General features: G+C 45.8%; 1 protein-coding gene across 4 annotated transcripts in view; it reads left to right on the top strand.

Annotated features, from left to right (window-relative positions):
- Positions 1–27,665, top strand: part of SPTAN1 (spectrin alpha, non-erythrocytic 1) — a 174,162-nt gene that overhangs the window by 115,825 nt on the left and 30,672 nt on the right. For all 4 annotated transcript variants that reach the window (XM_030207917.1, XM_030207919.1, XM_030207918.1 and 1 more), the window contains 5 exons: positions 9,799–9,936; positions 10,563–10,667; positions 11,390–11,598; positions 11,943–12,063; positions 12,151–12,272. In XM_030207917.1, the coding sequence (XP_030063777.1) occupies positions 9,799–9,936; positions 10,563–10,667; positions 11,390–11,598; positions 11,943–12,063; positions 12,151–12,272 (695 nt within the window). The remainder of the gene's footprint in view (positions 1–9,798; positions 9,937–10,562; positions 10,668–11,389; positions 11,599–11,942; positions 12,064–12,150; positions 12,273–27,665) is intronic.

The raw sequence follows: 27,665 nt of genomic DNA, 5'->3' as shown, positions 1-27,665 counted from the left end.
AAAAAAAACTAGAGAAAGTAACACTAGAAGGAAAAGAATTGGGTTAGTGACTGAGATATGTTAGAGTGGGTCTCTGAACTGGTCTGATAGGACTAAAGGAAAGAAAATTATCAGATAAGATCTGATTTCTCCTTTTGTGTACTGTCCAGTCCAGAACTTGTGAGATGTAGCAAAGCACCACTCAGAAAGGGTGGGAATGTGAATCCCTGTCAGAACTACCTCAGCTCTGACCAACAGTAGTTGTCATGTTCTTGTATTGAACCTAACCAAATGACGGAAGTAGCAAGTTCTCTTGCTGCAGGAACCAAAATGTTATCTCGCTAATGAAACTGAGATGCGTACCTATAAACAGGAGCCCCTGGATTAGGAAGATTGTGCATTGCATCCAGGTAATAGAATTTGATTTCCTAAGGAGTGAGGAAGAACTGTTCAGCAATTAACTTACTATATGGATCAAACATATGACCTGGAAATAATCAGTGGATCCCCGTGCCAGGAAACAGAAGGTGCACCTTTCTTCACTTCTGCAAAATGTAGATGTGTTAGCCTAAAAGCTAGAAGACAATGACTTGGGCTAATCATAAGGTAATCTCTGGGGCTTGGATTCCCTTGAGTGCTTGACAGAATTTTCCAAATCTCTAGACTGTAGGAGAACTGCTGCCAAATTTCGGCTGAAGAAACTGGTTTCTGAAAATTTGTGCCCTACTGGAAATATGGTTCTGACAGAGCTACTAGATGAAACTTCACCCTAGTTGGCAGAAGTGCTGCTGCTTGGCCATTATAAGGCTTGTGACAGCTCTCATTCACAAGGAAGATATAGAAATGAAACATAGGAAATGCTTCTGTTTCTTAATGAGAAAAGACAAAGGTCTAAAGTACCCTACCACCCTGAGGTAAAAGAACAGATAAGGATTTTTCAGCTGAAATTAAATGTCTTATTGAAACTGATCCCAGGAGAGCACTCCAGGGTAAGAGGCTAGGAACCAAAGAAAATTACTCAAATGGACACCCCTAGATTCCAGGCATTTGATGAATTGAAAGTAGTAGTCTGTACTGGCCAGTGCTTTTACCGGCACCTTTTTTTTGAGGCACCGCCAATTTGAAAGCATACCTGCTCTTACTGCAGCGATCGGTCTCCCCCCTTCCCCCTCATGACCTCCAGGCTCTGTCCCAGGCTGTTACCTTCAGGAGCGGGCATCTCTCCTCAGCGTGATCGATGGTGCTGCTAAGTTGCCTTGATCACTGTCAGTAGCGACACCGCAGTGATTAAGGCAGGCTGCCTCTGTCTTCCCAGTAATGCCTCCGGGATCCCGCCCTCTTCTGATGCGACTGGAGGCATCGCTGGGAAGACAGATGCAGCCTGCTTTTCTCACTACGGTGTTGCTACCCTCAGTAATCAAGACAAATTAGTAGCATCTTCGGACCACGGGGAAGAGAAGAAGAATCAGAGTCGCCGGCAGTCAGGACCATGAGGCTGGGGTGAAAGGAAAGGGGAGAAAAGAAACGCTGGATTTGTGGAGGGAGAGAGAGGTGCTGGATCTGGGAAATACAGGATAGATGCGGGGGAGGAGGAGGTGGGAGAGAGAGAGATAAAGATCGGATTGAAGGAGTGGAAGAGAGTGGGAGATTTACTGGAGACCCAAGAGAGAGCGATAGTGGACCATGATATGGGGGTGGGGGAAAGAGAGAGACATACAAGCCCCAGCGTAGGACTGCAGGAGGAAGGAAAGAGAGGGAGAGTGGAGGATCAGGGAAACATGCAGGGCATGGAGAAAGCATAGAAGGAACACACAGGGGCAATTCTGGACAAATTGAGGTGGAGTAGGGTGGGGAGGAACAAACAGGATAAAATGCAGGAGAGGGCAAGACAGAGAAACACAGAGGAAAAATGCAGAATGTAATGGGAGGATAGAGACCCTGAGAGGGCAGATGATGGAGGATAGGGACAGGGACACAAAATGGAGATGCTGGATGGGACCAATACGGACACAGAGGGAAGATTGATGGTGTACATGGGGATTGGAGACAGAAGAAAGATCCTGCAAAAAACAGAAAATACACTGGACCAGCGTGACTAGGAAAATAAAATGCACAGACAATAAGGTAGAAAGAAATATTTTATTCTGAATTTACTAATTGAAATATATCAGCTTTTGGAAATATTTGTATATATAATTGAAGAAAAAACCAAAAAGCAAAATAATTTTAAAATAACATAAAAACATCAAAATATTGCATGGAGGTTTTGACCCATGAAAATATCCACAGCTGATTTGCGACACTTAATCATATGGGGCCTCTTTTACAAAGCCGCACTAGCGATTCCTGCGCGGTAAATGAGAGGAAGCCATTCAGTTCCTATAGGCTTCCTCTCATTTACTGCACAGAAATCACTGGTGCAGCTTTGTAAAATACCCCCATAGTGTCCTCTTGCAACTGAGGTCTTTTTTTCCTCCATTTTAAATATTGAGATTAACTATACTATTATCAGTAGAGTTCAAGTGTCTTTCCTTGTACAGTTTTGGGAGCTTTTGGAAATGCCCATCTCTGATATCTTGCATTTTAGTGTGTTTCTTTACTATTGCTGTCCATGCAAAACCTGACTTCTTGAGGTTTCCAGTTCACTGTTTTGCCTTCATGTCTCTATTACTGGTCTGTGGTCCCTTGTTTCATCTTTGCTGAGGGTCTGTCTCTGTTTTGTGCTAGTTTGGAGATCTTGCAGCAGTCCTGTTCTGTTTTCGCACTAGGTGTGGCATTGGTGTGTTAGGGCCTGGTGTAATATTTACTGCGCTGCCTTTTCATGAATAAAGTCTTTAGAAGTTAGTGGTGGTATGGTACAGTAATGTTTTGAGTGTGTTTTTGCACATTTATGTATAGTGTTTATATGCAAAAACAAAAAAGGAGGTAAATATCCTCACGAAACCGTGGGAAATGAAGCAAAAAAGTGAGGAGAATGGATGAGGATACCAACTCCTAGGAGAGGAGACCAGAGAAATTTGTTTCCTGTTATTTTCCTTGGAGTACATATTTTAAGTCACATCTTCCAAGGTTATAAAGACCCCTGAGGCAGGCCATTGTGCCGAAACACGGCCGTGTCGGGTCGTTGCAATGTACACATACATTTTTTAACTTTTCAAGAAAATAAACAAACAGTTGGTATCCTCATCCATTCTCCTCACTTTTTTGCTTCATTTCCTAGTGTTTATATGCGCCATAGCTGGTATAAGGGGTGTGGCTATCATAGGGGTGGAGCCATATGTGGTGACCCCGCCCATAATGAGTACGGCACCTTTTTTTCTACAAAAAAAGCACTTGTACTGACTCTCTTGCTGCGTAAGTAGAAAAGACTGTCTTGCCCTAAGGCCCAGGCCTTCTGGAAGAGCATACAGTACCAAATTTGTCGCTGTATGGGTCATTGAGTGCCATCGGACTCAGGGATGTTTCTATTTAATAGAACTATCCTGGGTTTGAAGCGTGCCCAGTTATACTTGTTACATCATTTGCTCAATACTGCAAAACTGACTTTGGTGACTTGTTGGAAAAGGGTTGAACCGCCCTCTATATACATATCGGGAAAGCTAACCTGAGCTATATTTATAAAATGGAGAAGCTTACGACTCAGAGACACAACTGTATGCCCAGATGGAAGAAAGTTTGAGTTTTCCTAAAGAATTTTCAATTATCTTGAGGTTGCTTGAGAGTTCTCATGGGGGAGTTCAGGGAAGGGACAGGTATGAGGGAAATTTAGGAAGTCTGTTGCATGGGGTTAAAATGCAAAAAAAAAAACCTGTGAGGTTAGCATTGATACTTGACTGAGTTTTGTTACTTCTGTGCTGATGATTGTGTATATTAGTTACAACAGAATGTTTTGTTAACTTTGATTTGTTCTATACTTTTTCAATAAAACCTTTAAATTGAAGAAAAGGCTGTTGGAGCTCTGGGAGTGAGAACCCAGCAAGAGAATTGAAAACTTAAAGTAAAACACGTGATGGTGAAGAGGTTGGACTATGGTTTGTCTTGAAGCCTGAAGAACTGTCTGATTCCACAAGAGATTAAGGGTATATGACCTGTGCCTGGGAAGGAAGAGTATCCTTAAATAGATGCTAGAATAGTGGTCAGCAGTTTTTCTGTATTTATAAAAGAATTGTTTTTCTTGGAAGAATGAAAAATACGTTCCAGGATGTCAGAAGCTTGACAGATCCACCTGTCTGGTATTCAGTGATATTTAGTAGCTGCTGGAAATAGCTAGATAGGCCAGAAATATTGTAAATCCTGTTCAGCAGGAAGGAACACAACAAACTGGAATCTGCTGATGGTGGCTCTGGAAATATTCATGTGAAAGGGATAGCTCAAAAATGGAAGGAGATCAGTAAAGGCGAATTTCCAGTTGGCAAAAACAGCTGTAAAATTCTGCTTGGAGAGTTGACCAAACTAGTAGAGACCATATACGCTTAGCGTGAACCTGAGGCCCTTCGGTATGAAAAGGGTGACTATACTGTCTTCCTCAGCACTAGAACATGTACTTAACCCAGATTGCTCTTTAGCATCATTGAGTGAGCTATGGGAGGGTATATTGACTCAATTGATGGACGGTTTCACCTACCATCAACTCCGCCATTATGTTCAATTATTGGACAGGACAGCTTTGGCAGCAGTTCATGGAGGCAGGATATTATGTTTTTTTTTACTTTAGAGGATCAAGACCATCTCTTGGTATCTTCCCTACATAAGGCTTTACAAAAAAGTTTTTTCACAAAACATCATGAGCAAGTGAGGGGCCGATAGGCAGACAATCTGCATAGGTTTCTGGAGTCTGGATTTGGTGACCTTGGTTGCTCGTATTCCACATGTAACGACAGTGGCTGATCTACGTGAATGTCAGTTTAAAGTACTGTATTGAGCATATATTCCCAAACTAAATTTTTTCACATGGGTGGAATTGACACATCCTCTTGGTTTGAAATGCTCTTCCCAGTATAATTCCTTTTTTCATACATTTTGGGACTGTGTTGTTACACAATTTTTGGTCCCAGCTCTTTATTTGGGCTCACCAATTTTACCATTACTATTTAATATTCTGATACCTCCACTCGGTAGCAAATTGGAATAAAGTGGTTTTAAATATGCAGATGATGTGATGGATTTGCATCCCCTTTGTTAATGGCATCTTAGACAGTTTGGGAGATGTTAAACATGCGTTAGACCTGATAGAATCTTGGATTATGGCTTTTAAATTGAAAGTCAACAGGAATAAGACAAAATTTGGGGAAATATCAAGCTCATTTTGATTGACCCCCCCTGTTATAAATTTCTCATTGGTCAAACGGAGTATGTTAAACACAAACATTAAAATGCTTGGAATATTGCTTATAAGTACATAAGTAATGCCACACTGGGAAAAGACCAAGGGTCCATCAAGCCCAGCATCCTGTCCATGACAGTGGCCAATCCAGGCCAAGGGCACCTGGCGAGCTTCCCAAACGTACAAACATTCTATACATGTTATTCCTGGAATTGTGGATTTTTCCCAAGTCCATTTAGTAGTGGTTTATGGACTTGTTATTTAGGAAACTGTCTAACCCCTTTTTAAACTCTGCTAAGCTAACCGCCTTCACCACGTTCTCCGGCAACGAATTCCAGAGTTTAATGATGCGTTGGGTGAAGAAAAAGTTTCTCCAATTTGTTTTAAATTTACTACACTGTAGTTTCATCGCATGCCCACTAGTCCTAGTATTTTTGGAAAGCGTGAACAGATGCTTCACATCCACCTGATCCACTCCACTCATTTTATATACCTCTATCACGTCTCCCCTCAGCCGTCTCTTCTCCAAGCTGAAAAGCCCTAGCCTCCTTAGTCTTTCTTCATAGGGAAGTCGTCCCATCCCCGCTATCATTTTAGTCGCCCTTCGCTGCACCTTTTCCAATTCTATATCTTTCTTGAGGTGCGGCGACCAGAATTGAACACAATACTCAAGGTGCGGTCGCACCATGGAGCGATACAGCGGCATTATAACATCCTCACACCTGTTTTCCATACCTTTCCTATTAATACCCAACATTCTATTCGCTTTCCTAGCCTTAGCAGCACACTGAGCAGAAAAGATTTCGGTGTATTATCGACGACGACGACACCCAAATCCCTTTCTTGGTCCGTAACTCCTAATGTGGAACCTTGCATACATAATTTATATAGTGCTACCAGACGCATGCAGCGCTGAACATTTGACATAGAGAGACAGTCCCTGCTCAAAGAGCTTACAATCTAGGTAAAACAGACAGACAAGATATTGCAGGCAAGGGAATTACAGGGTAAAGAGGAATAGGGGAGGACGAGGGCAAATGAGTAGCGGCTAGGAGCCAAAGGCAGCAGTGAAAAAGTGAGCCTTCAGCATAGATTTAAAAACAGGTAGAGATGGAGCTAGACGTATGGGCTCGGGAAGACTGTTCCAGGCATAAGGTGCAGCAAGATAAAAGGAACGAAGTCTGGAGTTAGCGGTGGAGGAGAAGGGGGACGACAAGAGAGACTTGCTCAGAGAGAGGAGTTCACAGGGAGGAATGTAGGGAGAAATGAGAGAGGAGAGGTAATGAGGGGTCAGAGTGGATGCATTTAAAGGTCAGTAAGAGAAGTTTGAACTGTATACGGAAGTACATAAGCACTGCCACGCTGGGAAAAGACCAAAGGTCTATCAAGCCCAGCACTCTGTCTCCGACAGCGGCCAATCCAGGCCCCAAGAACTGGCAAAAACCCAGAATTTAATAACGATCAATGGACTTTTCCTTCAGGAATCTGTCCAGACCCCCTTTAAACTCAGCAAGGCCAGCTGCCGTCACTACCTTCTCCGGCAATGAGTTCCAGAGTCTAACCACACGCTGAGTAAAGAAAACTTTCTCCAATTTGTTTTAAACCTACCACATTCTAATTTCATCTTGTGTCCCCTAGTTCTATTATTGTTAGAAAGCGTAAACAAACGCTTCACATCTGTCCGCTCTACCCCACTCATTATTTTGTAGACTTCTATCATATCACCCCTCAGCCGCCTTTTCTCCAGGCTATAGAGTCCTAGCCGTCTTAACCTCTCCTCATAAGGTAGTTGTCCCATCCCTTTTATCATTTTCATCACCCTTCTCTGCACCTTCTCCAATTCCTTTATATCTTTTTTGAGATGAGGCGACCAGAACTGAACACAATACTCCAGGTGTGGTCGCACCATGGAGCGATATAACGGCATTATAACATCCTCATGCTTGTTTTCCATCCCTTTTCTAATAATACTCAACATTCTGTTCGCCTTCTTAGCCGCTGCAGCACATTGAGCGGAAGATTTCAGTGTTCTATCCACGATGACTCCCAGATCCCTTTCTCGGTCTGTAACTCCTAAAGCGGAACCTTGCATGACATAGCCGTAATTCGGGTACCTCCTTCCTACGTGCATCACTTTGCACTTATCAACGTTGAACTTCATCTGCCATTTGGACGCCCAATCCCCCAGTCTCACGAGGTCCTCTTGTAATCTTTCACACTCCTCCCGCGACGAGATGACCCTGGATAACTTTGTGTCATCTGCGAATTTAATTACCTCACTAGTTACTCCCATCTCTAAATCATTTATAAATATATTAAAAAGCAGCGGTCCTAGCACAGATCCCTGAGGAGCACCACTAACTACCCTCCTCCATTGTGAATACTGCCCATTTAACCCCACTCTGTTTCCTATCATTCAACCAGTTTTTAATCCACAATAGGACATTTCCTCCTCTCCCATGACCCTCCAATTTCCTCTGTAGCCTTTCATGAGGTACCTTGTCAAACGTCTTTTGAAAATCCAGATACACAATATCAATCGGCTCCCCTTTGTCCACATGTTTGTTTACTCCTTCAAAGAATTGAAGTAAATTGGTCAGGCAAGATTTCCCCACACAAAAGCCGTGCTGACTTGGTCTCAGTAATCCATGTCCTCGGATGTGCTCTGTAATTTTGTTTTTGATAATAGCAGATTGATCAGTATCTAACATTTGTCAGTTTTTGCGGCGGGTTTCAGTATAATGCAACTAAATGGTGGAATGCTTTACATAAAGATATTTGTGAATCCCTATACGAGAAGTTTCATAAAAAATTGAAAATGTTTTAAAAGACATTTCTTTTGATAGATGCGATTTGACTGGCCCATGTATTGCTTCCTCCTGTCATGACTTCCTGTTTAATCATGCATTTTTGAAAAAGTGTTTGATCTTTCATTTTAAATTGTGTAAGTCACACACAACCGAATTTGGATCTTGTGGGATAAAAATGTAATAAATGAATTGAGCCATTCATCTTGAATGCTGTATCTTCCATCTTAAGTAGAGGAGTGTGGTAGCCGTGTTAGTCCCACTCTTAAGGTTATCAATAGAAATCAAACAAAATAAAACATGGAAAAGAAAATAAGATGATACCTTTTTTATTGGACATAACTTAATACATTCTTGATTAGCTTTCGAAGGTTGCCCTTCTTCGTCATATCGGAAATAAGCACATTTGCTTATTTCCGATCTGACGAAGAAGGGCAACCTTCGAAAGCTAATCAAGAAATGTATTAAGTTATGTCCAATAAAAAAGGTATCATCTTATTTTCTTTTCCATGTTTTATTTTGTTTGATTTCTATTGATAATCTTGAATGCCAACACTGGAAATTGTTCCCATGCTTGCAAGCGGGAGCTATGGGCCTAACAGGACACAAGTTGAAAGGTAAAATGGCCTATTCCACAATCTAGACTCCATGTGGGGGTCGGCTATTGGACAAAGATGCAAAAATGTCCACTCAGCTTATAAATGGTACTCTGCCTGCAAACTGAAAATTACCTCAGCTGTGCAGGGAGGGAGGTCTTTGTATGCTAAGCCACTGCTTTGGCCTAAATTTCAAGATAATGCAGAACATAAATTTTTATTGTTAAATGCTTTTCAGGACTTTGTTCCTGCTAGGAAAACCTGCCATCCATAATCTGAGATGCTTCGGACAATGACCAAAAAGATAAAGTCCCTGTCTTTGGAAGACAAGTGGAAGTCTCACTTGAAACCTAAAGGATAAGCAATGCAGCCCAAACACTTGATAGGTTCTTTAGAAATTCTGGTGGTCCCACTGACAATTTTGCAGGCTAGAACTTTTTTTTCTTCAAGATAAAGAAAGGCTTTGGAGGGAGTAATAACTTAGACTCCTAAATATAACCCCTGGTCTGTTTCCAAAATCTTAATTTCCAGCCTTAGTAACTTAACCTGTTGAGGTGACTATTTTGCTCCACTGACACACAGTTGTCCAACTGGTCAGGAGCTTCATCCGTGAACAATCCAGAAGCTGCACAGTATTGTCAGTATTTGCTGGAAATAAGGAAATACTGATTCACAATCACAAACTACAAGTTTTGGACTAGTCTAGTTCTGGACTAGTCTGGTGAAAGAAAATTAGGTGATACCTAATTTCTCCTTATATTTTCTCATAGCCATCTTTTTTCACCTTGAAGAGACCTAAGCTTTTTAGCCTTTGATCGGTCATGGACAATAAAGAAGTACTGATTGTGTGGTGGTTTTTGATTTGATTATAGTGATAAGACACCTATCCATGAATACTGTGCTGAGACCAACATGCATCCTAATTGCATTTGCACTACCAGCCTGTGCCAGATATAAACAGACAATAGGGTGAAAGGTTCAATGTCTTTTATCTCTATATGCAGTGGTGTGTGTGTGAATGTGTGTGGATAGGTTGCTGCTTGCGACTTAAGGAGTAAATGAAGTTTGCATTTATGCCTCTCGTCCCATAAAGGTGCGCTTGGCAGCTCTGGCTGATCAATGGCAGTTCCTGGTGCAGAAATCTGCAGAAAAGAGTCAAAAGCTGAAGGAAGCCAACAAACAGCAGAACTTCAACACTGGAATCAAAGATTTTGACTTCTGGCTGTCAGAGGTAATGTCCATCAGAATTAGTCACAGATAATTTAGATACCAGAGCAGAAAATTAGTACATTGGCGGTTCTAGCCCAAATTCTACCGCAACAGCCTGTTATGCATTAGACATATTCCAAGATGGTACATTTCTGTACAGTGTCCAGTATTGGGACCTCTGGATTTCATTTGTAGTTATCTCAGGAAATTAAAGCAGGTGAAGCCTGTTGGTGGTGCCAATGTGGTGGCTTTAGGTTCTATTGCCTGTTTCCATTAGGTGCTGGATAGGAGCCCGTTGGCTGTCTGGTGGTTGTGTTTTTACCCTCTTTTTTTTTTTTTTTTGCGGGGGAGGAGCAATTTTGATTGTCAGTGGATGAAAAGATTTAAGGACAAAAGGGACTACACTAGTATAGGAATCCTAACACAGGCCCAAGAAAACCACCTAGATTTTTCTGAGATCTGGAAAGCAGAGCCATCTGAGGGTATCTGATGATGTCACCACTGGTGTGGCTGTATGGGGCTGGCTTGTTGACAGATTTAAAAGCCATGCTTTTAACAGGCAAAAAGAGGGTTGCATTTGTTTTTACTACCCAAGTTACACCATTACTGGATGCATTTTAAAAATGTTTCGTTTTATCCTTCCTGTAGGTGGAGGCTTTGCTTGCATCTGAGGATTATGGCAAGGATCTGGCATCTGTGAATAATCTGTTGAAGAAACACCAGCTGCTGGAAGCAGACATCTCAGCGCACGAAGTAAGAACTCATGAATGCATACCCTTTCTTGTACACTCCAGGGCAATGCCACTAGATAGAGACTGAGGCGTGTTTTCAAAGTACTTACACTTACAAAGCCCCATAGTAACCTGTGGAACTTTGTAAGTTTATGTGCTTTGAAAATGAGCCTCTATATCTTTGACATGTATAGACATGTTCTTACCTTTGTCGTAATTCCCATCTGCCCAAAATAGTAGAGAACTTACAAATCAATGGCAGCAAGACTTATTTAGACAGGTATGAGCAGAGCTGGCGCTAGAATAAATGCTCAGGGGGACTGTCCTTGAGGCAGCTCAGGGTTGAGCGAAACATATGTCGGACAACTTTTCCCCTGGGTCCGATGACAAACGGCAATAAGATAAGTCAAAAAGTTGAAAATTAAGCTATTGTGAAAACTTTAAAAGCTAAATGTGCTAGAGCTGACCTATGAAGATGGATGTTGTTACCATTGCCATGTTAAATTATTATGGTTGGCAATGAACATCGCTGAGGTCAACTGAAATAAAAAAGGATTATATGAGCTGTTGAAACAAACTTTGCATTTTAAGTGTGCTAGGTGTACTTGAGTTTGGACACTTGAAGAGCGAAATCAAAATAGTAGAGAGCCAGAGAAGAGAACTATAGGCAGACTAGCCAGGTAGTTCATGCTTGTGTGCATGTATGCAAGGCCCTGACTGTGCTTCTTTTTACTTTTTCATTAGGATCGTCTCAAGGACCTAAATGGCCAGGCAGACAGCCTCATGACCAGCAGCGCCTTTGATACTTCTCAAGTAAAGGACAAGCGTGATGCTATCAATAGTCGTTTCCAGAGGATCAAGAGCATGGCATCTTCTCGTCGTGGAAAACTCAATGAATCCCACCGTCTGCATCAGTTTTTCCGAGACTTGGATGATGAGGAATCCTGGATCAAGTATGTGTTTCAAAACCCAAATTGTAGTACTGCCTAGAAAGGCTTCCCTACTCAGTGGCAAGTTGGAAACACTTCTAGGACGGATGCCCTGTAGCAGTGTTTTGAGAATGAAGTTGCAGGTGAAGCAGGCTATAGTTTTTTTTTTGTTTGTTTTTTTTACTTCATGTTTTTAATCACATTGACAAATGTATCCTGAGTATCATTACATAATTGCACTGAAGATTTTTCTTTGAGACATCAGAATCTAGGAGGATGTTCTAAGCATGCAGGTTTTTCTCAGAGCAGATTTAGAATCGGTCATTTAGTGTCATATCCCCACTGACTACCTCCTTCCTGTCTCTTAGGGAGAAGAAGCTGCTTGTGAGCTCTGAGGACTATGGTCGGGATCTAACAGGAGTGCAGAACCTTAAAAAAAAGCACAAGAGACTGGAAGCAGAGTTAGCTGCACATGAGCCTGCCATTCAGGTGAGAATAATGTTTTTACAACAGAGGGCTATGACCCTCTTCTCTGCTGAGAAACCCTGACAGTAACACCAGACTCCTCTGTTTCAGTGTGTGCTGGATACTGGTAGAAAGCTTTCTGATGACAACACAATTGGAAAGGATGAGATTCAGCAGCGCTTGGCACAGTTTGTTGAACACTGGAAAGAACTGAAAAAGCTAGCAGCTGATCGGTAAGTGAGAAACATCCACTTTGATTTGTAAGTTCTGTCTAATGGCATGCTGCTTACAATACTGGTACCACACCCAGTGTGACTTAACAGTCATTGCGCATCTCAAGGCATTGCACACTTCCAAACTAGCTGCTGTGTCTGGCAGGCTGCAAATACAGTAATAACTAGATTTCCTAGTAGAAATGAAGGTGTTCAGTCTGGCAGATTGTGTCCCTTGTATTGACTAGGCTGGTGCAGAAGAGTGCTGTGCAGAAAGTCCCTTAAGGTCTTTAAGAGACTGTGTGTTTGGTTAATAACCACATCCACATTAACGTATTTTTATATTGTGGAACATTGTGATTTGACATGGGGAGGGGTGTTGGATGTGGGAACTAATGGGAGAATGGCATGCAGTAGAGGAAGATGGAAAAACTATTCTGGAGGAGTTATAGCCTCAGTCAGACCCTGTGGCTGACAGCTGGGGTATATCCTTGTCAGAGTGGATGAATCAATTGCATCATCTCCTATGTTACTGTGTTTGTGACCATTCTGGAGAAATTTTTAAATAAACTGGCATTGTAAAGTACACAAGTACTCTCATTACATCTACTTACAGCAAATTTTCAAAGGAATACCTTGGATAGTTTTCCTTTAAAACAGCACCATCATATAATGCCTCAGAGTTAACCGTCTGCACATTGGAGGACTTTGCCAAGCACTGCCCATGCACCACGCACCAACCCACAAACTGGGTTCCCACTTGCCTCTTGGCCAGTACTTTGTTCTAGCCATTCCAGGGTTGTTCATCAGGACACAAAAATCTCCCACATAACCAAGGGGTTGTACAGGTCTAGAAACGGAGTTGTAGAATGAATACACCTAGAAAAATGCTGGAAACAATTGACATTATTATTATTAACATTTGTATAGCGCTACCAGACGCACGCAGCGCTGAACACCTGACACAGAGAGACAGTCCTTGCTCGATAGATCTTATAATCTAAAAATACAATTCCCTCTCATCAAGCCGATCAATCCATAGACTGGTGGGTTGTGTCCATCTACCAGCAGGTAGAGAGAGAGCAATCTTTTGCCTCCCTATATGTGGTCATGTGCTGCCGGAAATTCCCCAGTATGTTCTCTATCTCAGCAGGTGTGTTGTCACACAGCAGCAGCTCTGGCTAGGTCTCCAAGCCTAATTGTTTAGGTTTTGTTGAGTACCTGGGGTTGAGGGCTCTCCATGAGCAAGTGCAAACCTGGTGGTGCCAGGTCCCTCCTTTTCTCCCCCCTCCCGCTGGCTCCGTTAAACAAACAAAAAAAAAAATTTTTTTTTAACGTTCAAAAAGGACGTCCATTTGCAGCTGCTCACTGGAACAAGTCGTCACTGCTCGGAGCAAGAAGCAGGTAATTTTTACCTTTTACTAGCGGGCAGGGGGTTCCCCGAACGGTCTCCACGTGGCTATGGCCGCGGATGGGAAGGGCGCGAAAAGACGCTCCCCGGAACACATTCGCGCGCCTAGTGGGGGGATCGAAGGTAGTCGCCCTTTTTGGGCGCCCTTTCGGAACTGGGAGAGTTCAACGGTTTTTCCTCCTGCGCGGCGGCCTTTCCCGCCTTAGGTGCCCATCCCCCGCTGGCCGCCCTTCCGGTCGTGACCGGCCACGCGGCTCGGTCGGCTTCTTGGGCCGCCCTCGACATGTGAGACGTTAACAGCTTGGTCGCCCTTGAATCGGGCGACAGTAAGAAGTCGGCGAAATTAAAACACCCTTCTTCCTGCGCCGGACGCCATTTTGGACGCGCAACACGCCTCTCCCCCCGCTACTGGGAGCGCAGATGGGGGCGCCTCTAGGGCCGCGGCATAGGCTGCAGAGCTGCACAGACTGGGCGGTTTCTCCCCTGAGTTCATTTTGCTGCTGCATCAAGCCTTTCTTATGCCGAACACTGCCCCTGCCCACCTCTCTGATCGGGTGATGAGGCCTCTATGCTTAAGCGCCCTCGGGTGGATCTTCCACCCTCGGGGGACTCGGTCTCCTCTGATGTGGATGACGGCAGCGTGTCTGAGTTCTCCCAGAGATCCTTAGCGGAATCAATGGAAGAGACTGATCCTCGCTCGGATGGAGCGGACGACCCCTCTGCAGTGCGGCTTTTTCGCTCAGAGGATTTGCCCAACCTGCTTGTGCAGGCCATGAGCATTTTGAAGATTGCCTTTCCAGAGGAAGACTCTCTCTCAGCCTCTACTGGCTCCGCCATTATGCTAGGAACAAAGCGCCCGCCTAGAACCTTCCACGTTCATGAAGCCATGCAGACCTTAATTTCAGCGCAATGGGATGCCCCTGAGGCGAGCCTGAAAGTAGCCAGGGCTATGTCCCGTCTGTACCCCTTTCTTGAGGGGGAATGGGAAGCCTTTGTCTGGCCCACGGTAGATTCCTTAATCACTGCCGTGACTAAGAAAACGGCGCTGCCGGTGGAAGGTGGCACTGCCCTGAAGGATGCCCAAGACAGGAGAATGGAGGCGGCCTTAAAGTCGTCCTTTGAGGCGGCCACTCTGAGTTTGCAAGCCTCGGTTTGCGGCTTCTACGTGGCTAGGGCGTGCCTGACTGTTTTGCAGCAGGCTTCCCCCTCGGACCCTTCCTGGAGGGCAGAATGGCCGAACCTGGAGTCGGGTTTGGCCTACTTGGCAGACTTTTGCTGTATGATGTTTTGAGAGCCTCGGCCAAGGGCATGGCTCAGACAGTCTCTGCACGGCGGTGGCTCTGGCTTAAACACTGGTCTGCTGACCATGCCTCTAAATCTCGCCTAGCCAAGTTGCCTTTTAAAGGCAAGCTGCTCTTTGGGGACGAGCTGGACAAGATCGTGACGGAGCTCGGCACGTCCAAGGGCAAGAGGTTGCCGGAGGTTAGGACTCGGGCCGGCAGTGCCCATCCTGGTTCCTCTAAGGGCCGATTCCAGGAAGCCCGTCGGTATCGCCCGGGCAAGTCGGCCTCCTCTGCCTCCGCTTCCTTCAAACGGAACTTCTCCCTCAAGCAGCATTCCTTTCGTGGGGACCGCCGTCCCGGAGGATCGTCCTCCAGCCCGCCCCCAGGGTCGCGTACCCAATGACGGGGACCTGGTCCATGGCCCAGTGCAGATAGGAGGAAAGTTGTCCTCGTTTCTGGGCGAGTGGACCAGGGTAACTTCAGACGCTTGGGTTCTGGAAGTCATCAGACGGCTACAAGCTAGAGTTCTGCCGACCCCTAAGACGGGTTTGTAAACTCTCCTTGCAAGTCTCAGGTCAAAGCAGCTGCCGTGCAGCAGACTTTGAGCAACCTGATCCGCCTGGGCGCGGTGGTCCCGGTGCCAGTAGATTAGCTTGGCAAGGGGCGCTACTCCATTTACTTTGTAGTGCCAAAGAAAGAAGGATCTGCTCGGCCTATTCTCGACCTCAAGGGAGTCGATCAGGCCTTGAAAGTTCGGCACTTCCGGATGGAGACCCTCTGCTCCGTAATAGCTGCGCTGAAAAAGGGAGAATTCCTGGCCTCCCTGGACATCAAGGAAGCTTACCTACATATTCCCATCTGGCCGCCTCATCAGCGCTTTCTGCGCTTTGCAGTGCTGGGCCGACACTTCCAGTTCAGAGCCCTCCCGTTCGGGTTGGCTACGGCTCTGCAGACCTTCTCCAAAGTAATGGTGGTCATCGTGGCCTTCCTCCGCAAGGAGGGAGTGCAAGTCCATCCCTATCTGGACGACTGGCTGATCCAAGCCCCTTCCTATGCGGAGTGCCTGGAGAGCTACAGACAGGGTCATTGCTCTTCTGAGCTCCCTGGGATGGATCATCAACTGGGAGAAAAGCCAGCTGCGCCCGACTCAGTCCCTGGAGTATCTGGGAGTTCGATTCGACACCCAAGTGGGCAGAGTGTTCCTACCGGACAACCGGAGCGTCAAGCGTCGGCTTGGGACTATGTGCAGCTGTTGGGCTCCATGACTGCCACAATGGAGGTAGTGCCCTGGGCCAGGGCTCATATGAGACCACTACAGCACTCTCTTCTGCAGCGGTGGACTCCAGTCTTGGAGGATTACGCCGTATGCCTTCCTTTGGATCCAGCGGTGCGAAAGGTGCTGAGCTGGTGGCTGCGGACGGACAAGCTGTCCGCAGGAATGCCTCTTACGACCCCGGAGTGGGTTGTCGTTACGACTAACGCCTGCTTGACGGGCTGGGGAGCCCACTGCCTGGGACGGACAGCGCAGGGGCTCTGGTCTCCTGCAGAGATGAAATGGTCCATCAACCTCCAGGAGCTCTGAGCCATTCGGTTGGCACTTCTAGAGTTTCTCCCGGTACTGGTGCTGAGGCCTGTATGGGTCCTGTCGGACAATGGCACAGCTGTGGCCTATGTCAATTGCCAGGGAGGTACCAGGAGCGCCCCTCTAGCCAAGGAGGCCATGAAGCTATGCCTGTGGGCGGAAGCGAATCTGGAACAGCTGTCGGCGGCCCACATTGCGGGAGTCATGAATGTCAAGGCGGACTTTCTCAGTCGCCATACCTTGGATCCCGGAGAATGGCAACTGTCTGCTCGGGCGTTCTTGGACATCACGAAACGCTGGGGCCGGCCGAGCCTGGATCTGATGGCGTCCTCGGCCAATTGCCAAGTGCCGCGTTTTTTCAGCAGATGACAGGACCCTCGATCTCTGGGAGTCGATGCTCTTCTCCAGCAGTGGCCGGCACAGGAGCTTCTCTACGTGTTCCCGCCCTGGCCCATGATGGGCAGGGTGCTAGGCCGGGTGGCAAAGCATCCGGGCCGGGTGATCCTGGTGGGTCCGGATTGGCCCAGATGTCCCTGGTATGCGGACTTAGTCAGACTCTCGGTGGACGGCACTCTGCGGCTGCCAGCGGAACGGGGCCTCTTACATCAGGGTCCCGTGGTGATGGAGGATCCCTCCCCCTTTGGTCTTACGGCCTGGCTCTTGAGCGGAAGCGGCTGAGGAAGAAGGGCTTCTCAGACAAGGTCATCGCCACTATGCTGAGAGCGAGGAAGCGCTCTACTTCCACCACTTAAGCCAGGGTTTGGCGTACCTTTGCGCCGTGGTGCGAGGCAGGCTCTATATCGCCCTTCACTGCTCCAATATCTTCAGTGTTGGCGTTCCTGCAAGAGGGGCTTGAGAAAGGCCTGTTGCTCAGTTCGCTGAAAGTCCAGGTGGCGGCTCTAGCTTGCTTCAGGGGTTGTCTGAAGGGGGCTTCCCTGGCTTCACAGCCGGATGTGGTACGCTTTCTCAAAGGAGTTAATCACCTGCGCCCCCCTCTGCACTCGATAGTGCCTACGTGGAATCTCAATCTGGTACTACGGACCTTGCAGAAGCCGCCCTTCGAGCCCTTGCCAAGGGCATCGCTGAAGGACCTGACGTTGAAAGCAGTCTTCCTGGTGGCTATCACATCAGCCAGAAGAGTTTCTGAGCTCCAGGCGCTCTCGTGTAGAGAACCGTTCCTGCGATTCACTGAGGCAGGAGTATCGATTCGCCCAGTGCCTTCCTTCCTGCCCAAGATTGTTTCTCGATTCCTTGTGAATCAGCAGCTTTACCTACCCTCCTTTCGTAAGGAGGATTACCCAGAGGAGTACCCTGCGCTCAAATACCTGGATGTTAGACGGGTCATCATCAGATACTTGGAAGTGACCAATGATTTCCGGAAGTCGGATCATCTGTTCGTGCTGTTCGCAGGCCCTCGTAAGGGTCTGCAGGCATCTAAGCCTACAGTGGCACGTTGGGTCAAGGAGACGATCGCGTCAGCTTATGTGGCGGCGGGGAAGATTCCGCCTATTCAGCTGAAGGCACACTCTACTAGAGCACAAGCAGCCTCGATGGCAGAGTCCAGATCTGTCTCCTTGGAAGAGATTTGCAGAGCGGCTACTTGGTCGTCGGCTCATACCTTCTCACGACATTATCACTTGGATGTGGCTGCTCGGGCCGAGGCCCAGTTTGGGGCTTCAGTGTTGCATTCAGGGATTTCCATGTCCCGCCCTGGGTGAGTACTGCTTCGGTACATCCCACCAGTCTATGGATTGATCGGCTTGATGGATAGGGAAGGTAAAATTATGTATCGTACCTGATAATTTTCTTTCCCTTAATCATAGCCGATCAATCCATAGCCCCTCCCAGATATCTGTATTGTTTGTGTTCTGGTTATATTTCAGGTTCCAGGTCAGTTTTCATTTCCTGTTCACGAGGACTTCGTGTTCAAGTTCTTCCAATTGAAGTCTCTTCGAGTTGAGACGATTTTGTGTTACAGTGAGCTGCTGCTTCCTCTTCCCCCCCCCCCCCCGTTTTGGCGATGGCTGGATTGATAATTAAATTATGCCGGCGCTCCCTCCCGCTTCGGCAGTGTTAGGGTAAGCCAGCTCCTCCCGCGGTTGTGGTAGCAGGATAAGCCAGTTCCCCCCGCGTCGGCGGGTGTGGTTTCCCGCCCACCGCCCCGGCGGTGGTGCGCTGGAATATTTCCCCTCCCCCGCTTCGGCGGTGGTGAGCTGGGCAGAGTGTCCCTTTGTGGGTGTAATTCTCTAAGTGCTGAGTCCTGCGGATGGAGCTTTAATATCGACATACTGGGGAATTTCCGGCAGCACATGACCACATATAGGGAGGCAAAAGATTGCTCTCTATCTCCACCTGCTGGTAGATGGACACAACCCACCAGTCTATGGATTGATCGGCTATGATTAAGGGAAAGAAAATTATCAGGTATGATACATAATTTTACCTTAAGGGCGAGGAAAGTACTGGGTGAGAAGGAACAAGGATAGGGGAATTGAGTAGTGGTTAGGAGCCAAAAGCAGTGGTGAAAAGGTGGGTTTTCAGCATTGATTTGAAAACAGGTAGAGATGGAGCTAGGCATACAGGCTCAGGAAGTCCATTCCAGGCATAAGGTGCCGCAAGGAAAAGGGAACGAAGCCTGGAATTAGCAGTGGAGGAGAAGGGGGACGACGAGAGATTTGTCCAGCAAGTGGAGGTTACGGGGAAGAATGTAGGGAGAGATGAGAGAGGAGAGGTAATGGGGGGGGGGGGGGGGGGGCTGCAGAATGGATGCATTTGAAGGTCAGTAAGAGAAGTTTGAACTGTACGCGGAAACGGACAGGGAGCCAGTGAAGTGACTTGAGGAGTGGACTAGTGTGGGTAAAACGATTTTGGCGGAAAATAAGTTGTGCCGCAAAATTTTGGACTAGTCATAGACTCAAGGTTAACAAACCCATACTGGGTCAGACCAATGGTCCATCTAGCCTAGTATCCTGTTTCCAACCGTGGCCAATCCAGGTCACAAGTACCTGGCAGAAACCTAGATAGTAACAACATTCCATGCTACCGATTTTCCAGAGCAAGCAGTGGCTTCCCCATGTCTATCTCAATAGTAGACTATTGACTTTTCCTCCAGGTACTAAACTTTTTTAAACCCAGATACACTAGCAGTTGTTACTACATCCTCTAGCAATGAGTTCCAGAGATTAAATATTTGTTGAATAAAAAAATATTTCCTCCTGTTCCTGTTAAAAGTATTTTCATGTAACTTCATTGAGTGTCCCCCTAGTTATTGTACCTTTTGAAACGGTAAAAATTCGATTTACTTTTACCCATTCTACACCACTTATGTGGAGGTCTACAAAATCCTATCTCCCCTCAGCTGTTTCTTTTCCAAGCTGAAGAGCCCTAACCTCTTCAGCCTTTCCTTATATGAGAAGAGTTCTTTCCCCTTTATCGTTTTGGTCACGCTTCTTTGTACCTTTTGTAATTCCACTATATCTCAAATGGAGCAATACAAAGGTTAAGTATTCTTGGTCTTATTTACCATCCATTTCCTAATAATTCCTAGCATCCTGTTTCTTTTGGCTGCCACCACACACTGGGCACAAGACTTCAGTGTAGTGTCTACAACAGGCTGGCCAACCTCCCTTTTCTGGCCCACAGATGCTTAGTGGAAACAGAATTCCTCTGATGGATCCCTGCCAAGAATGTCTAACCATGAGCTTGAGCTGCACAATGCCAGAAGTTCAGGCTGGGCATGTGGTCTCATGAGACTTAATCACATGACCAACCTGAACTTCCAGCGCCACATAGTTTACTCATGGTTAGACAGTCGCGGTGGGGAACCAGAGGAATTTGCCGCTGAAGCCAGGTGATCCAAAAGAGAACTTTAAAATGACTGCACTCTGCAATTCATTCAAAGCATATTGTGAGGCACTGTACTGCTCAGATGGCCCAAATAGTTCTTTATTGATATTTAAGTCAACAACAGCATATTAAAAAAAAAAATCTGTAGCAATAATGCTATAAATAAATCATATTTGGGAGAATGCAAATCTTGTTGTGGATTTTAAGCTTATATTGGGACTAAACATTTCCACTAAAATATTTTTCATTTTGTGGTGTAGGGGTACACAGGGAGGGAAAGAACAGCTTCCAAATGCTTTGGAAGACTAAAAGTGTGTGTTTTTGAAAGGGAGTTGAAATACCATTTGCCAGCCGCGTGCCCCCTGGAAAGTAGGGCAGGTGTGCATTTTTCTTGTATAGATGCTAACCTGCCCACATTTTCCTCCTGCAGGTACTTTAACATTGTTTTTTAAAGAATGCATATTTTTGTTGTCTGCAAAATTAGAATTTTATTATTCCTTGTATTATTTTTAATGCCAAAATAGAAGAAAAGTACAAATTGAAAAAGAAGACACAAGGTGAATCACAACCGTGTTATGCAAATCACAAATATAATAAAGCGGCCTTTGTACTAAGCTGAGAGAGAAAATGGGGGAGGAATGGAATAGGCTGCCACATGAGATGAGGAAACTCTCTCTTTAAATGTTTCTAGATGTTGAATTTTAGGACTGTTTGTTGTATAAGTAAAGTGTAATTCAAATTTTGTTCTGGCCACATTAAATTTCATCTGCTATTTGGATGCCTAGTCATCCAATTTCTTAAGGTCTTCCTGTAATTCTTCACAATCCGCATGTGTTTGAATAGTTTGTCATCTGCCAATTTCGTCACCTCACTTTATTTCCAGATCATTTATAAATGTTAAATAACAGCGGTCCTAATACAGATACCTGCGGCACTCCACTATTCACCCTCCTCCATTGAGAAAAATGGCCATTTAACCGTACCCTCTTGTCACGAAATGCCTAATCACCTGCCTGGGGCTAACCTGTGGCCACTTAGAGGGTCTATCCCCAGCACCCTTCTCTCACCGACTGGGTCACAACTGCCTCTGGGTGAGTCTCCTGCTCTCAAAATATCTCCATTGATTTCTAGGTTATTGGAGCTACACTCTCAATGGTCCCACAGTTCCCAGAAAGCATTCACATACCCAATACACAAACCACCAGGATTCTTCATCAGTCCAGATAAACAGGGCAGACAAACAAATTGTTTATTCTGTTTAAAAATATTGAACAGTGGAACAAAATAGTGCAATTGACAAACAATAGCAGGTAACTGACTTGCATACTTCCTAGAAAGTACCTGGGGAGATCAGGACATATCTGTTCACAGAGCTTCAGCAAAGAGATCTCTCTCTCCTTCTCCCAGGCTGAAACTGAAGCAACAGCCAGCCACTGCTGGGTAGCCAATCAGAGCCCAGAACAGTCAAGTTTCAAATAAAAACTGGTTACATCACTAGGCACTTCCTATTATCTGTGTACCAAATAAAAGAAAGAATAAGGGGTCCTTTTTACAAAGGCGTGCTGAAAAATGGCTTGCAGTAGTGTAGGTGCAGGTTTTGGGCGCGTACTGATCCATTTTTTAGCGCGCCTGTAAAAAAAAAAAAAAAAAAAACTTTTCTTTTTTTTTTTGCCAAAAATGGACATGTGGCAAAATGAAAATTGCCGCACGTCCATTTTGGGTCTCAGTCTGCCCACTATATTTTATGCAATAATACTTTAGAGGAAGAAATTGACATAAGAGTGAGTGGCACTGCTGATTGTAAGTGTTTCCTGCGGTGAGCAAGTTATTGAGAAGGGAATATGCAGATTGTGCAGTGGAAATGGGAATCTGCTATGGCTCTGCACTCTGTGTACACTTTTCTTTGTAGTTTGTTTATTTATGCATTTGTATCCCACATTTTCCCACCGTGTGGCAGGTTCAATGTGGCTTACATATTGCTAAAAAGGCGGTTACAAAATAGTTGACTATTCAGGTTGCATTCTTCAAGAAGAACAGACATTTTCTGAGTGGGATGAATAGTTATGTGTGTAAATCTTCCACATTCATTAAGTTTCTAATTGTGCCTCTGGAGAAGGGGTAAAATTGTCTCTAACAAATCTATCTTAAATGTTACCCTTCTGATGAACTCATGGCTTGACCTTAGAGCAGTGGTTCTCAACCCAGTCCTTGGGACAGGTTTTCAGGATACTCACAATGAGTACATATAACATAACTTTGCATACATTGGAAGTAGTGCATACAAATTTGTCTCATGCATATTCATTTTGGATATTCTGAAAATGTGATTGGCTGGGTGAGAACCCCCTGGCTTAGAGCATCAGTCCTCCTGATTTATTGCGAAATATGAAAGTATAGCTAAGAAAATCCCTGTCAGGTGTACATTGAAGTATTGGTGAGTGAGGGGCTGGTTTATTTGGATTCATTTTACCACCTTAGAAGAAATTCACCCAAGGTGGTTTATAGCAAGAATATGTAAGGCATAGGCAATAGATAACTACTGCAGTAAAAGTATTTATCAAACAGTATACATCATGTTTACATTGCAGGTAGCACACTGCACCATTACACGTAGCATCCCTCCATACCAGTCAGACACATGAGTTTGCCTTCCCTTGCCAGCAGATGGAGACTAAGAACCAACTAAACACCTCCAACCCAGCCTAGTAGATCAGTCACCAACTACACAGGATTTTCTCACCTATTGTCAGCTGTAGACTGAGAAATACTGACTAGTGAGGTGCTATTTTTGCTGCCAATGCCAGTCAGCACAGTTGATAGAAGCAGTATACGAATCTGATGCATGATAAAGGCCAGCAAATATAGAGGTATGGTTTTGGCAGGAAACGCTGCCATTGCTAGACTTGTAGAGGAGGAAGGTGGCTCTCTAGTCCTGAACTGCATGCTAGAGTAGGAGTTAGCAGCAGGTGCAACAGTGGGCTCAGGAGCCAGCTCAGGAATGTCTCATGCAGGTGTTTGCACCCGAGTTTGTGCTGCTTAAGGACAAAGTCTTTGAGGACAGGACAGCTACTGGAGCCAGTGGAGGTGTTTAAGAGCCTCAGCTTCCCTTAAGAAGGGCCTGTCAGGGACCTAGAAGGACTTGACTTGCTGGAGGAGGCCTTAACTGAGAAGGAATTGTGAGCATTGACAGAATCCATGAGCCCGATAAGGACCCAGTACCTGGTTCAGGGATCACGACACATGGCTACAAGAGGAAGAGGTTCTTCTGAGGGAGGATGCTACATCGTTGGGATTTTTCATCAGGATGAGTTGGCCTACCTCATTGCCCACGTGCTTTAGATGTTCTGGATTTCCATGTTTATTAAAGCTTGATGTACCGCACATCATAGCCATCAATGCGGTTTACAAAATACAGCAACATTCGGTAATATAAAGAAAAGAAAGCCATGGTAAAGACAGGACAGAGAGAGAACCAAAAACCTTTAGTCAGCAGTCTCGGGTATCCCAGTTCAGGTAGTGCTGCATGCCAATGTAGTTAACTGGGTGGGGTTCCAAAAGCTGACAAAAAAAAAAAAGAGCTGACGCAGAGTTAGAGGACCCTCTGCTAGAAGGCATCAAAAAGCCACCTTGTGCTTCCTGGTGCATTGAGATACCATTCTTGCTATTCCTACTCATTCCCTCAGTATGTCACCTTGACTATTGCAATGCCTTGCTGAATAGATTATTGATCAGATATTAGAAGACTGCAAATAGTTCAAAATATGGCTGTGAAGCTAGTGACAGGCTCAAGAAAATTTGACTATGACTTCTTTACTTCATAAGGAACACTGAATCATATTTAAAATTATGATGCTGGTACATAATGTCCATTATTCAGCAGCTCTTCTATATCTGCATGGTTACCATTTCTATATTCCCTTCTAGAGTTCTCAGGTCTTCCCAACAAAATTGTCTTGCCTTATCCCTTCTGTTTTCACATCATCAGGGCAAGGAATATTTAGTGTTAACCGATCCCTCGTTGTGGAATGCTCTTCCATTCTGTCTTTGGTTTCAGAGACCTGACAGTTCCTTTTTCAGTTAACACAGATAAGAGGTAACCTTTGATGTGGCCAGCTATTTTTAAAACTTATTTTTCTGGGCTCTGATTGGCACAAGAGCTTAAATTCATCTAGGATGTACTGACTTTCTCCAGTCTTAGCCAGGAAGAAGAAAGAGAAGGATCTGTGTGCTGAGGCCTTTTGAAAAGTTTTATATTTGATAACTTGTGAGCAGCTATATGTCCTGATCTCCCTAGGTACTATTTAGATACTAAACAAATGTTTAGTTAGTGTTATAATTGATCCATATTTCCGTTATCTGTTACTGTTTGCTGATTGCACCTTTTCTGTTCATTGTTCTAACTTTTTTGCATGACAGCAAACATTAGTTTACTAGTATAAAAGGCCCGTTCGGTAGGCAATGAAAACTGGTGCTAGCAAGGTAATCCCCCCCCCCCCCCCCCTGCAGCCCACCCATCTGGTCTCAGGACCCCCTCCCCACCAACCCTCCTCTGCCCCTGCAGCCACGCATGTGCAGCGGCCCTCCTCTCCCCCTGCCCCCCTGCAGCCACCATGTCCAGCAACCCTCCTCTCCCCTGCAGCTACCCATGTCCAGCAACCCTCCTCTCCCCTTGCCCCCCCGTAGTCACCCATATCCAGCGACCCACCTCTCTCCCCTGCCCCCCCCTGCAGCCACCCGTTCCAGTGACCCCTTCTGTCTCCCGCTGCAGCCAACCTATCTGGTCTCCAGGACCCCTCCCCACCTCCCTCTTCCCTGCCCCCCCCTGCAGCCACCCATGTCCAGCGACCCCTCCCCCCCCGGGCCCATCAACCCCCTCGCCACCCGCAGCCGCCAATACTAACGCTGTCCGGCCGCTGCTGCGTCTCCTATTGAGCAGCAGCGGCCGGTACAAAAAGAAAAAAGGCAAAAAAGATTTTAAACCTGAAACACGGCTCCGTAGAGAACCATCTGGCATTGGCTGTCATCTCTGCAGCCGCTCCTCCTCTCCCCTCTGATGTCGCTGCGCTCCTCCGCGGTCTTCCTGCAGGGGCAGTGACGTGGAGGGGAGAGGAGGAGCGGCTGCAGTGACTCCTCCCCTTGCCTTGGAATCAGCTGTCAGTGACATCACTGACATCAGTGCATTCTAAACTGCCTAGCAGACCACCTCCGAGGGAGCCACGGTACCAGGCACATTAGAACGTTGGAGGTGAGAATTATTATATAGGATTGCGTCTGCTTGTCTGGACTGACTAAGAATACTGGTGGTTTGTATGTTGGGTCTGTGAGTGCTTTCTAGGAACTGTGGGACCACTGGGAGTATGGCCTCAAGTGACCTAGGAATCACTGGGGATAATTTGAGAGCAGAAGACTTGGCCCAGAGGCAGTTGGGACCCAGTCAGTGGGAGGGAGGGAGCTAATGTAGAGTGCAGGTGGACCTGAGCTGTGCTGGGGATAGACCCTTTAAGTGGCCGTGGGGTGACATCATCACACTACCATTATTGACTTTTGTCTCACCTAGAATGAAAACTGCACTGATCCCTGGAAAGGGGATATTAGTGTTATACAAAAATTGATTTGATTTGAAAGTAGTCAGTCATCCTTGGTTCCAGAAGACCATCCACCAGAAGGGACATCTTAATAAATGGACTCATTTTTTCTACTGGTCTCCATCCAAGAAGCAGGATCCCTCTGTTATCCTACCTCCTTTACCTATCCGACTCAGCCAACCTGGTGAATTCTACTGAAAGTTGTTTAAGGCCTTTCTCAACCTACCACAAGCAGATAAATGGTAGAGCTATCTCAACCACCTCCTGGTGTTTTGCTTCGTAAGGGGCTTGGACAAACATAAGATCCCATCCTGGGATCTCAATATTATGCTGGATTAATTGGAGCCATTTGAGCCCCTCTGTTTAGTTTCCCTCCAATACCTAACATGGAAGTCAGTGTTCTCAAAGCCATCACCTTGCCTGAAGAGTCTGTGAACTGCAAGCCATGGTTACATTCTGTACACTCAGTGTTTTCACAATAGTTTTCCCTAGATCCACTCCAAATTCCTTCCTAAGATTGTCTCAGATTTTCATCATAACCAGTCCATACTGCTTCTATCCCTTCCATCATCTCATGAATCCTCAGCAGAAGATGCCTTGCATTCCCTAGACTGCAGGTGTGCCCTGCTGTACTACAGAGATGGTCCCTCTGCAGATTGTTGCAGCATTTTGTCACATTCAGTACCAACATCCCAGGCCTACTGGCTTCCAAAAGAACTATATCCTCATGCATCTTGGACCAAATCCGACACCACCCTTCCGTGACACAAGGATTAAGGGCCACAGCCTCATCAGTAGCTCATCTCAAGACTACCCCAATCCAATACATCTGCAGATTGCTATCTAGTCATCAACCCACACCTTTGTGAAACACTACTGTCTAGACCGCCATGTCTGAAGACATGCTCTTAAGGAAATCAGCTTTCAGAAGACTCTTCGCTTGATCAACATCCTGCCAACCACCCAGACTTCACAGAATCAGCTAGAGATTCTGAATCAAGTGTGTCTGCATTCCCCCTGCTTGTCTTCAGAAAAAGCAAGTTGTTTACCTGTGACGGGGTCTTTGAAGACAGCAGGGGAATGTAGCTGCCCTCACCTTCCTTCTCTTTTGAAGCTAGCTAGCGATAAAAACTAAGAGGGGAGGAGCAGAGCAGTGTGGGAATCCTCGCACATGTCCAGTAAGCCAAAAGGCTTATAATATCTACCAAAATCTGATAGATCATTTATGGTTGCTATTAATGCTGTCCAATTTGCAGTTTGAATCGATTTGACGATTTTGTTTTGGGTGAATTGATTTGTTTGGGGGAAAATTCGAGACTTTCCCCACCTCCCTTCCACCATCACCCAAGCTGCCGCTGCTTCTCTAGAAGAGCAATGGTGGTAAAAATCTACTCACGGGGGGACTGGACTAGGCGTTTACTCAGGGCGGCTGGCTTTGCCCCAGAACAGGAAGTGATGTCCAAGGGGGCGGGACCAGCAGCCATGCCAATGGAGAGTCTGGCACTGCGGTCAGCTTCTTTCGCTGCCACTGCTTCTCACCTAGAGAAGCAATAGCAGCAGGGGTATAAGATTGGGAGGGGGAACAGAGGAGGCAGACGCTGGATTGGAGGGAACAGAAGACACAGACTGGATGGAAGAGGTAGGACTGGAGAGGAGGGCAGATGCTGGATTAAATGGGGCAGAGAAGGAAGGCAGACGCTGGATTGA

The sequence above is a fragment of the Microcaecilia unicolor genome, chromosome 6 (assembly GCF_901765095.1).
Source record: "Microcaecilia unicolor chromosome 6, aMicUni1.1, whole genome shotgun sequence".
NCBI lineage: Eukaryota > Metazoa > Chordata > Amphibia > Gymnophiona > Siphonopidae > Microcaecilia > Microcaecilia unicolor.
This window is presented reverse-complemented; position numbering and strand designations above follow the sequence as displayed.